This window comes from Trachypithecus francoisi, unplaced genomic scaffold (genome assembly GCF_009764315.1).
Source record: "Trachypithecus francoisi isolate TF-2019V2 unplaced genomic scaffold, Tfra_2.0 Lachesis_group16, whole genome shotgun sequence".
Classification (NCBI taxonomy): Eukaryota; Metazoa; Chordata; class Mammalia; order Primates; family Cercopithecidae; genus Trachypithecus; species Trachypithecus francoisi.
The window spans coordinates 69598247-69610791 of NW_022681461.1; the positions used below are offsets into that span (position 1 = coordinate 69598247).

The 12545-nt window shown below is 43.0% G+C and overlaps 1 protein-coding gene across 2 annotated transcripts in view; it reads right to left on the reverse strand.

Annotated features, from left to right (window-relative positions):
- Positions 1-12545, reverse strand: part of PAPPA (pappalysin 1) — a 255057-nt gene that overhangs the window by 124755 nt on the left and 117757 nt on the right. For both annotated transcript variants that reach the window (XR_004443585.1, XM_033237652.1), the window contains exon 9: positions 10759-10850. Coding sequence is in view for 1 of the 2 variants with exons in the window: in XM_033237652.1 (XP_033093543.1) it covers positions 10759-10850 (92 nt within the window). In the remaining variant the exon portion in view is untranslated. The remainder of the gene's footprint in view (positions 1-10758; positions 10851-12545) is intronic.

Consider the following 12545-nt stretch of genomic DNA (forward strand, 5'->3'; position numbering starts at 1 on the left):
ATGCAAATACTACTCCATTTTATATCAGGGAATTGAGCACCCACAGATTTTGGTAATCACAGAGGTCCTGGCAGAAATCCCCCAAAGATATTGAGGATTGACTGTATATTTCTTACTGGCTCTTTCTTGTTCTAAAGGTTTCATATTTTGGAGGAGGTCATCTGGTCACTTTAGTTTTGAAGTTGGGCAGATCTTGGTTCAAATCTCAACTCTGTCACTTAATAAGCACCTGCTTTGAATAAGCCACTTCATTCATCTTCTTGAGCCCCAATTTCTCCTCATGTAAAATGGGGGATAATGGCCCCCACCTTCCTGTAGCCTTGGGAAAATCAAGAGGATGGTTAAGTGGAGTGTGAGGCAGCTGGCCTGGCATAAGATGCAGCACTCAGGAAGATTTTGCTTGTCTTGTGGGTGGTTTCCCAGCTCAATAAATATTTATTGAATGGAGGCCACATTCTCAAAAGTCACTGAAACATTTGGGGGCTCTGTTGTGTCACCTGGAACATGGTGTTAACAATGCCTGGCAGCCAGGGGTGCTGTGGGTTTGAAATGAGCTACTGCAGCAGGTTCTCCATAAATATGAACACATTCCCTTCCACTGGTCAGGGGAGGATCCTGGATGCTGCCTGAGCCTTTTGGACGGTCATCTGTTTGGGTTGCTCTGGCCACCCTTTTTAGCCTCAAAGTGTCATTTGCTTCAGTGTCTCAATGATTGGCTCAAGTTGGATGTTGGGACACGAGGGTAGATGGTATGGCTTCTTCCCTTAAGGGTAAGGGACACAGATGTGGAAGTAAAATACATGAGGAGTCAGTGAAATTATAGCTATGCTGGTATAGACTCAGGAGGGAGATGGATGAAATGATTCTCACTCCTTGCTCTCTCTCTCTCATCTGCGTTATTCTGCCCAACTGGCTATACTTTTACCCGCTTATACAGTCATCTCTAGGTATCTTTGAAGCATTGGTTTCAGGACCCCCTCAGACACAAAAATCTGAAGATATTCAAGACCCTTGTACAAAGTCCCTTAGTATTTGCCTATGACCTATGCACACCCTACCGTGTACTTTAAATCATCTCTAGATTACTCATAACACTTAATACATTGGAAATACTTTATTGTTTTTCTATTTGCTCTGTTTTTAAATTGTTGTAGTGTTATTATTTATTTAGTCAGTTTCAAATATTTTGTATCTCATATTGGTTGAATCTGAGGATGTAGGATCCGAGGATATGAAAGGCCAACTGTATACTCATCCACCTCTGCCAGCAGTCAACAACTTTTCAGTAAAGGACCAGATGGTAAATATTTTGGCTTTGTGGGCCATACAAGATTTCTGTTGGAATGACTCAACTCCGCCTTTGTAGTGGCAAAGATGTAAACAAAGGAGCATAGTTGTGTTTCAGTAAAACTTTGTCTACGAAACCAGGCAGCAGGTTGGGTTGGCCATGGGTGGTGGTTTACTGATGCCTGGTTTGTACAAGTATGCACATGGCTATTATGCCCAGGGCAGGGCTTGGTAGAGAGTGTAGAAGGCACACGCTTGAGTCTCCTTCTCCTTCCTTCATGCCGTAAATAGCAGCCTCACCATAGTCCTCAAGGGCCTGAGAAATCAGAGCCTGCTAGACTTCTGCCTCATGCCTCCTTTGTTCACTACAGTCCAGCCATGCTGACTTCCTTTTCCCTCTTCAAAAGTTCTTCTCTGCCTTGGGAATCGAATAGTCTGAACTTCTTGCAATCCTTGCTCGGTTACCTGTTCCATATCTCCCTAATGGGTTCACATCCTACTAACCCTCAAGTCTCAGCTTAAATGTCAAATCTTCAAGGAGATCTCCTTGACCCCCTCAATGTAAAGGAGGCCCTTTGGTTATATACTTCTAAGTATTTCCACTTAGTGCCATTTTCAACAATGACACTAAAATAATTATTTGTGTCATTTTCCTAACCTCCCTGGCCTTCCTTTTTCACTGCTGTTTTCTTTGAAACAAGCACAGTGCCTGGCATACAGCAGGCATCAAAAAATATGAACTAAATGAATGAATGACATCATCCAGCAGCCAATTTGCAGAATCTTCTGCCTGGGTCTGACTGCACATGTTGGGGCAAGCAGCTGATTTTTCCTGCAGGCTCTAGCAGTGAGGTTTTCACACTATCCTTACTGCCCATCCATCATTTTATTTTAGGCACATTACTTTTCTGTCCAAAAAGAAAAGGAGGATACAATTAGGTCTATATCCCTCACTTGCTTAATATTTCAATTTCCCTCAGGGCACTCCCTTCAAGTAGAGATCACAGCTCATGAATATTAAATGTCTCTTCCAACCCAACATGGACTCCAAGAAACAACGGAGAGCCAGGAGCTAAGAAAAGACCCTGATACCCAGCCCAGAGGCCTCTACCCTCTCCCAGGCCACCTCAGTCATAACTGCACAGATGTACATCAAGGCACATGTATGTGCAGATGAATTTCTGGTCACTTTAAATATCACAATGAAGTCCTTGTTCTTGGCTACCCAGATTCACCTGCCTTGGACTCTGGCTGCCTTTCAAAGGCACACATCAAAGTTTGGTCTCGATTCCTCACATTCAAGCAAGCACCAAGTCGGTTCCCTGAGCCTGACCCCTTCCTGAGAGTCAGGAAGCTGACCTGGGCTGCGGGCTAGAATTCCTCCCTTCTGGCGTCAGAGGCCGTTCTGTTTCTTTTCATTCCAGCCTTGCCTCTCTGTGGGGTAGGCCTCCCGGGTTTCCAAAGGAGGTGGTAAGCCTTGGTCTGAGGCAGGATGGCAAGCTTGATCCTAACCGGTGCTGACTCAAGGGTGTTTGAATGCATCCATCAGACCTCCCTGTTGAGTACTTCAGATCTTTGGTGCTGCCCGCACGTCAGCCTTCCGCCCCATCGCCTCCTTTTCCTGCTCTTTTGTCCCCTCAGTGACCCCCTTTGACCCTTTGGGTGAAAGGAATTCCTTTCTCTTCCCCAAGCCCTGATTTCTTTTAAAATGCACCAGTTTTAAAACAATAACAACCTGGGATTTAAATCCTAAAAATCAGAGCTGAAAGCTCCCTGGGAGCTCATCAAATTCCCTCATTATCTTACAGTGGGGAAACTGAGAACTAGGAGGTTCGGTCATTTTGCAAATGGTACCACTGTAATTTAGCATCAGGATTTGGTTCAGGACCATTTTTGCAGATGATGGGTCGAATGCCTTTGCGTCACTCACAATTGAGATAGGCAATAAGGAAGGGGAAGAAGAGACGGCATTAACTGACATCCTTGATTGTCCAATAACTGTTGTCCATTGTGCTAAACACTCTATGGATGTTATCTCATTCTTTTTCTAAACAAAACTACAGGTGTTATAATTACGTCCATTTTTCAGAAGAGTAAACTGAGACTCAGAGGGATTGAGAGATGCCTAAAATGACCCATGTAGTAATTGCAACCAATAGACATTTGAACTCAAGCTCCCCTGTCTCCAACATTGCTATGACAACCTTATTAAGTGCCAAACACATTTTATGCTAAAAAAAAGAAAAATGATTTGGCTACTGTCAATGGAGGGTGATCTGTTAAAAATAAAAATACAACCGAAAATACAGTGTGACCTTCCATTGGGGGTATGAGCTTTATGCCATGGAACATTTATAGGGTGATAATAACTGAAAATGGTTGTTTCATGACTCATGAAAATGGCACAAGAACATGTGCATTCACTTTTGCTTCCTGCTGTGGTTCAATGGCACCAAACAGAAATAGTGGAAAGGAGAAACACTCTCCTGCTGTTTCAAGACTTAGTCTGGAATTGGACATAGGCTTCAGGGCAGACAAACTCTGAAGTCTCCTTCTTTGACCTACCTGGCTATATGACTTCGGATATTCACTTAAACTCTCAACGCCTCAATTTTCTGATCAGCAAAATGGTGTAATTATTTTGACTCTACAGAGTTGCTGGGAGGGTGAATGAAATCATTTTTACAAAGAGTTCTTAGCAGAAAAACTGGCACAGTTGGGTATCTAATAAATGGAATAACTTCATGGTTAAAACGTGTAGACTCTGCTTAGATGCTGTGAATCTCATGTTTGCTATTTCTCTGTGTAACTGTAGGCAAGTTACTAAATCTCTCTGAACCACAGTTTTTTCCTCTACAAAACAGGGATAACATTATTTATCTCATAGGGTTTCTGGGAAGATGGATACAACTTCTGAATTAATCATATTAATTGTTCGGGCGTGGTGGCTCACGCTTGTAATCTCAGCACTTTGGGAGGCCAAGGCAGGCAGATCACTTGAGGTCAGGAGTTCGAGACCAACCTGTCCAACATGGTGAAACTCTGTCTCTATAAAAAGTAGCAGGGTGTGGTGGAATGCATCTGTAATCCCAGCTACTTGGGATGCTGAGGCAGGAGAATCACTTGAACCCGGGAGGTGGAGGTTGCAGTGAGTCCAGATCATGCTACTGCACCCCAGCTGGGTGACAGAGTGAGATTCTGTCTCAAAAAAATAAAAAATTAAAATAAAAAATAAAATATTAATTATCACAATAATAGCATCAGTAGCAAACACATCTACTGACATACTTGTCAGGTGTCACCATTTTAAATGCTTTACAAATATAAACTTGTTTTTCCTTGCGATAATTCTAAGAAGTAGGAACTTACTAACTCATTTTATGAATGAGAAAACTGCAACACAAGCTAAGTGTCAGGGACGGGCTTTCCACCCAGAATCCGTGTTCTTAACAGTGATACCCTATGTCATTACTTCGGTGTTAAGAATGCCACCAATCTAGCTGACGTATTATCACCCTCGTCATCGCCCCAAACACTACCACCATGACCCCCACCTATATTCCTCTTTCTTTTTCTTCTTTCATAGGCCTGCCTTCAAGTCAAGGGAAGCTTTACTTCAAAAACGTGTTCTGGGGAAAGTTACTACGTTTTCCACGGAGGGAGGTCTGATTGAATACATGCAGTCTGGAGAAGTTTTATTTTGTTTTCTTAATTTTAATTTTTTTAAGGTGAGAGGTGGATCATCTATTATGATTTCACATTGTTAGAAAGAAAAATAATAATAAATGCAACTCCCAGCAGAGCCCACTCTTCCCCCTCTCCTCCAGCAGATGCTGTTTTCCTTTTCAGTCACTGTTGTTCTAAAGTCTCATCGGAACCTCCACTAAGAAGACGGGGCGATTCATCTTCTTGTTTTCCTTTCTCGCCTTGGCTCAGAGCAGGCCAGAGCAGCCTGACAGAGGGGCCACAAGGCTCGGTGAACCCCTGCCCCTCCCAGCAACTGGTGGGGAGGCGGACCAATTCTTCTCCCCCGCTTGATGTACCTCACAGAGGAGGGGAGGGAGCTGGGGCTGGGGGTTGCTAATTGAGTTACTGGCCTTGGCTCTAGGACAGGGCTGGGGATGCTGTGTCAGGGATCACAAAGTGATGCTAATGGCAGGAGTAGGGGAGAGAAGAGGAGTGTGGAGGGAGGGAGAAAAAGAGACACACAGGGAATGCCTCCACATCTGGGAAAGACGACGTGGGGGTCCCTTTCGCTTTGTTTTCTTAAGTATATATCAGCGTCAAGCAGGATTTGAAACCTAAAGCCTTTAAATAGCTGTTTGACAAATCAGAGATTCCTCAGTATCAGGTGAGGGAAGAAGCTTTAGAGTCCTCAGTCCAGTCTCCCTAATTTCACAAAGGGAAAAACAGACTCTGAGATGCTAAGCTGCAGCCAGGAGGCCTCTAGGTCTAAACTAGGACCTGGACCCGGCTATGCTGAAGAATACAGGGTGGGAAGTCAAAACAGAACATGAGGGCGTCTCCACAGCTGCATCTCCTGTAATGCACTAGATTCCATCACAGAAGGTAGCACGCTTCCAGCACCAACTAAAGATATATTACAAAGTATAACCCCTTTTGGGGACCCTTCACATTTTGTCTGACTAATTTGACTGTTACCCCACCTCCTTCAGCTTTTATCAGCAGCCTGTCTGTAGTTTATGACTCAGTGCTTTAGAGACAGAATTCCCAATGCTGTGAACAATGCCTGCAGCCAGTGCCTGTTGCGGGGAGTTATCATTTTACTGATACCACATTTTTTCACTGAAACCTCAGGCCTGGTGTATGTTATATTTTTAAAAGAGGGGGAAAAAAGACAAGATAACTTCCACATTGCAAGGGGATGAAGCCTGCATTGCTTGGGAGGTCATGTGGGTGGTGTTCATTTTAACAAGCAACTTATTATGTGCTGGGGGATGAGGGCACCAGGGGTGGGAAATTGAGAACGGGAAGTCCCCAGGGTGTTGCATAATAACACATTGGCACCTTGGGAATATTTCCGGATGTGTGGGCTTCTGAAAAGTGAATGGGAATGTCACCATAAATCTGTCACCCACCCTAACACTGGTGTTACTCAGCCAGAGAAAACATCAGCCTTTCTAAATCGAAGCAGGAGAAGGAGAAAAAGGTGGAAGAGGTAGAGGAAGAGAAGGAGAAAAAGGAGAAGAATCAGAGGTAGAAGAAGGAGTGAAGGAAGAAGAAGAGGAGGAGAGGAAAAAGGGGGAAGAGGAAGAGGTGAAGAGAAAAGAAGAAAAAGGAAAGAATGGTGGAAGGAAGGAAGAAAGTCATTCAAATGGAGAGGCAGAGGAGTAGAAAAAGCAGGGTTCTCTACTCAGACTGGAGACAGGATCACACCTCTGTGTGCTGTGTGACCTGGTGCAAGTGAAGATGTTATAAGATACCTCAGATCTCACATATGGAAACAAGAGACCACCTGTAGTTCACAGAAAACAGAAGTGCATATGAAGAACCTATCACTTAGTGAGTATCCATAAATGGTGGTTGCTGCTGGTATCCTGTGCCCCCAACATTCCACACAAACACACACAGAGAAAAGTAATAGCTCATGTGCATCAAGCACATCCAACTTGCTAGAAATGGGGTTAAATCTCACATTATCTTATGGCAATAATTTTCAGTCAAGACTCTGAGTGACAGTCAACAAAAAACAACTTTGGATAAATCAAGCAAAACAAACAAGCAAAATTTACTCGAAGAATATTGGGTACGTATGGAACACTCTCTGGAGAGCCAGGATTGTGTGCTCTGAAACTCAATTCCAAGCCCAAGATTAGGTCCCAGAACTAGTTTAGTGAGTGGATCCAGAGCTGGTGCTGTGCATAGCTGTCTCAGCTTTGATGCTAGATGCCTTCCCTGGTACTTAGGAGGCTGGTATGGATGTGGCTACTCACACCATCCTCAGCAAATGGTGTCTACAGTATCCCTAAGTCTAAGGACTACTAGCTTCCAATTCAAAGTCTTGGGTTGGTGTGTCTGATTGGAGGGCAGAGGGAAAGCCTAGGTTTTATATACCCACACTCAAGCTACCAGGAAGACCAGGAGGAGACACTTGGATAATCAACTTCTATACTAAGGGTTGGGTTTTTCCTTATTAGAATAATTATCTCCTAAGTCTAGGAAGGAAATTCTGATAGAAAGCATCCAAAAATATTGGTAAATATCTTCCACTGTTGGGTTCTAGGACTTTTACCATTTTCTACATGAGAACACTGAGGCTTAGCCAAAGTTACACATCTAAGTCATGGTATGCCTGATCTCCTGGCTGCTATCTTGACCACTGTCTTAACAAATGCAATCATGGAAACAATGTCAACCTCAGCACAGCCTCCCACACTTGTCTCATTTCTCTGACTCATTAAAGATTGGTCTGCTGGGAGTAAGGATTCACTGTCTATTTTTCAGCTGTTCCTTTTAGAGGAAAATCGTTTTCTAGACTTGAGCTACATGATTTGTCTTTGGAATGTAGTCCCTGGGAGCTGGGATCTCTGGAATGCCTGTATCTCTGTGAGTGTCTATAATGAGATTTTAAGTGGCCAGTGAAGGGCGTAGCTGAAGGCTTTTCTCTCACATAAACTCCACTCAACATACAGGGGTAACAGAGAGCCTTCCCTGGACACTGTCCACACCACTGACAGTTTTGTATTCCGTTCCATTAATTTGTGACATGACTTGTTTTGCAATTTTTTTTTTCATTCACCCTGAAAGCCTGCAAAACCAGGAGCTATCCTTTTTTGCAGGTAACTTACCATAGTGAGCTCCGGAGTCAGGCTCTCTGAGTTTAAATTCCAGCTCCACCCTTAGATGTATCCTTAACTTAAGGATACATCTAAGGGTGTATCCTTAGATCATCACCCCATGCCTCAACTTCCTCTTTTGAAAGGGCAGTTCAGTAAAAGAGTTGTTGTGAGAATAAGAGTTTATAAATGTGCTTGGTATATAAGAAGTATTCAGCAAATATCATCATCTGCAGCAGAACACAGAATCTGGTAGAGAATAACAGTCTACAAAATGAACCTAGGAGGATCTCAGTCTCATCCTCTTGGAAACTCCCTCATCTTTTTTATTTTGTTTTGAGACAGGGTCTCACTCTGTCACCCAGGCTGGAATGCAATGGCGCGATTTCGGCTCACTTCAACCTCTGTCTCCTGGGTTCAAGTGCTTCTCCTGCCTCAGCCTCCCAAGTAGCTGGGATTATGGGTGCCCGTCACCACTTCCAGCTACACTGTATGTTTAAAATGCAGTTTTTTGTTAATAAGAAATGGTGAACCACATTATGATTTTCACCTACTATCTGCACCTGACTCCAGTAAACAAGCATATAAAATATCCCAAATCAATGGAACAGTGGTTGATAAACTTCATAGGTAAAATACCAGATAATAAATATTTTAGTTTCTTTGGGCCATGGAATCTCTGCTGCCATCACTCAACTCTTTCATTGTAGCATGAAAGCAGCCACAGTCAATATGCAAAGTAATGAGTGTGACTGTGTGCCAATAAATCTTTATTTACAATTACAGGGAGTAGGCTGGTTATAGCCTAGGGACCACAGTTTGCAGACCCCTTCCATTGATGAGGAGCTTCTACCTATTAGAGATGTCCTTATTTTTCCTGATCATTGCATAGTTCTAAAGCAACACAGCAAATGAATGTCAAGGCTCAAGCATCCTTTTCAGGGTACCACATCCTACCTTCATCCCATCCTACTTTCTTCCCAGAAGCACATAAGTTACATGCCACATCAGTGCAAGTTAAATAGGCAGATATTTTTCACCATGGTCTGGGACTAGTGTTAGTTGCCATAAGGATGATGACAAAGGTAAGAGTTTGGCTCAGGTAGAGCTCACAATTAGAAGGAATTCAGTCACCCACCTCAAAAAATCACACAACAGAAGTGCAGGTAAGGCTCTTAAGTTTAAGTTAAGACCACTTAACACAATCATTTAAAAATTTACAGTAGGTAAACTGAGGCCAAGACTAAGGAAGCCACTTGGCCAGATTTATGTAAGTTCTCAGCACAGCTGGCACTGGAACCTGGTTTTCCTAATTTTAATCCAAAGTTCTTTCCACTACACCACTAGGCTAGTATCAAGCTTTCACTACGGACCAGACCATACTCAAATCAACAGAGGAGAGAAAATTTTTTGGCAATTTAAAACCCAAGGCCCTGCCTAGAAACTCCCATGTCCTTCCTTCTGGGGCATCTTCCTATCTTCCAACCATAAATATTTACAGAGCATTTCAATTGTGTTGCTTAGCCCCTACTGGGTGCCAAGAAGATAGTAGGTGCTCAACAAATGTGTGTTGAGAATTGAATAAGACACATGTGATATATGGTCTTCACCGTCACGGAGCTCACAATCTACTGGGAGAAAGAATGTCTAAATGCACTCCTGTAATGCACTGCAGATGCGAGGATGCAATGCTATCTTTTCCTCTTTAGTCTTGGAAAATTGCCTGTCAGTGAGAAATCTTCCCACGAAGGTTTTCATCCCCTTGTAACTGCCCCTTCTCTCTTCAGATAGAGCACCTCTGTCTTTTGTACTTGCAAATGAATTGTGATTAGTTTTCACCTCCAGCCCAGGGGATTAGCTGGGGGACCTTTGATCTTCAGGTATCGATTTGCATCTTAAAGGAAGTATGATCTCATCTGGGCCAGCTCAAAATTCCACCCCTGCCCCCCAAGCCCTGTCTGTTTACCAGCCCGGGGCTGACCAGGGCCTCCCAAGTGGGGCTGAAACAACAAGATCAGCCAGACTCCAAGAGAAGGCAGAGGAAAACAAATTTCCCAAATGGCTTGGTGAAGGTGGGAAAAGGACATTTGCTTCCTAAACACAGGCTGGTCTGCTATTCCTCCTTTCTCAGATCGGAGAGACTGCCCAAGTTTCTGAGTCTGCAGAGGGGACCCTGGTGGTTCCTGGATCCCGGCTGGAGGTTGCAAAGCAAAATGAGTTGAGCTTGAGAATCAGACAAAATCAGGTTCAAGTTCTAATTCTGTCTTTAATCACTTTGACCTGTATAACTCTGGACAACTTTTGAAATTTTTCTGGCATTTGAATTTTTTCTTATCTCTGAAGTAGGAATAAAAGCCTTAAAACATCTCCAGTAATACCCATCCCAGACAGTTAATGTGAAGAAAAGCAGGGATGTTTGTAAGGTAAAGCTTGATCAAAAGAAGTTACCTGTCATTGGCATCATCTATGAGAGCTTAAGCTCTTGAGGGATTGCTTTGTTTGTTTTTTCACTGCTGTATTTCCTGATACTGAAAACAGTGCCTGGCACGTAGGAGGCACTCAATAAAGAGGTGTAATACAAAGGGGTGAATCATCATTTAGATAACTATTCTTGACCAACCATTCTGCACCGTTCACTTCTTCATGAAGGCCACGAGAAATGAAAAAGACGTACCAATACAATTGAAGGAAACTTCTTGTCGGCAGAAAAGGGAGCAGCCGTCACCATTGATCTTGTTCAAGTCATCGCATTCTTCACCTTGGTCTCTGCAGAGCAGATATGGAAGAGAAATTTGCCAATTTAGTCTCAAAACCATGGCTGGACATGGAAAAGTCCCTCCCTGGGCCATGAACTGTCAGTGAGACCTTGCACAAATCCCTTTCTCTGTCTGAGTCTCTGCTTCTTCATCTTCAAGATGAGATTTCTAAAAGGTGTAGACTTATAAGATACTTTCACATTTGCTTTGTTTTGTGTTTCTGATGGCAAAGTGGAATTCCTGATTCCAACTCATTCTCTGAGATTCTCTGAGTCAGTTAACAAGTCAGATGGGAGTAACACATGGAGGAACTGATTAACAAATAAATGGTCTTGCTCTCACAGCATCTAGGAAGTCTCATGGACATTTCCTTGTTTCTGATCTTAAAAGAGCATATCTGAAGGAAAATGTAGAGATTCTGTTCCTTCACCACTCCCTGCCTTGATATCCTTCTTATTCTCCCAATATACTTAAAGGTAACAATTTTTTTTTTCATTCATGCATTCAAGTTTAGTCACCCTTCCATTGGAAAGTTTTGCTTTCTCCATTGGGTGTGTCATTTCTTGGTGTCAAGAACTCCAAGGCTGCGAGACTACACTGTTAAGAAATACTAATGCTCCCTTTGTTTTTGTTGGAATTATTTCCATCACCTAAGGATGATTTTGCAAAGGTTGGGATGGGCAGAAAATGAGCAATGATCTTTGAATTGGGCTTAGGTGACAAGAAGGAAGAGCAAAACCTGAAAGTCTGAATGGGTTATTGCTTTCTGGAAAACGGTCATCCTTTAAAAAACAAAACACTTGGGTTTAGAACCCCGTGTTTCAAACTAACTGTATAATCTTGACTAAGTCACTTGACCTCTTGATCTGATATTTCTGTGATGATTTAAATTTAAATTAATTGAAATGAATTATAATTAAAATTCCAATCCTCAGTCATAGTAGCCACATTTCAAGTATTCAGGAACTACATGTAGCTAGTGGCTACTGTAATGAACAGCACAGAACACATTTCCATCATTGCAGAAAAATCCATTAAACAGTGCTCCTGTGGATGCTGAACTTCAGTTTTCTCATGTGCTAAAATGGAGATAATTAGTCCTACTCCTCTGAGTAGCTTAAAGTGGTCAGCACAGTGGGTGACACATAGAAGATGCTCAAGGAGTCACAGTCCCCATTCCCACTTTGCCTTGGGAGGTCTCTGCAGAGTGTGTGACAGCTGTCCCTCCCTCCCCAGAGACCAGCTGGGACCTGTCACAGCATGGAAGAGGCCTTAGACTTCTCCTTTCACCCAGGCAATTAACACTGGACAATGTTTGTTGCTTTTAAGAGGTGTCAGAGTAGCAGGATAATGCCTTGCAATCAATCCTTAGGATGTCTAGGGCATTGCATTGATCTCCAAAGAGCCACCCAAGTCCTCTCCTGTCTGCACACCTATGAGCAAAGAAGTTTGTATTTCTAGCTGGTCTCAGCATTCTCTGGCAGTGGATCTTGCTTGCTGGAAATTGCTGATAACCTTGTGCTTCTAAGCTAATTCATGGATTGTTTTGGAAAAGACTTAAAAAAAAATACCTGGGCTGGTTCCCTAAGCCACAAAGCTTACTTTCAACCTCCCTTCCATTGCCACCCAAACAGTGTTCTACTGGTTTAAACAAAACATTCGGGTCACTACAAGTATCTTCTAGGCATGACAGATCTATCATTAG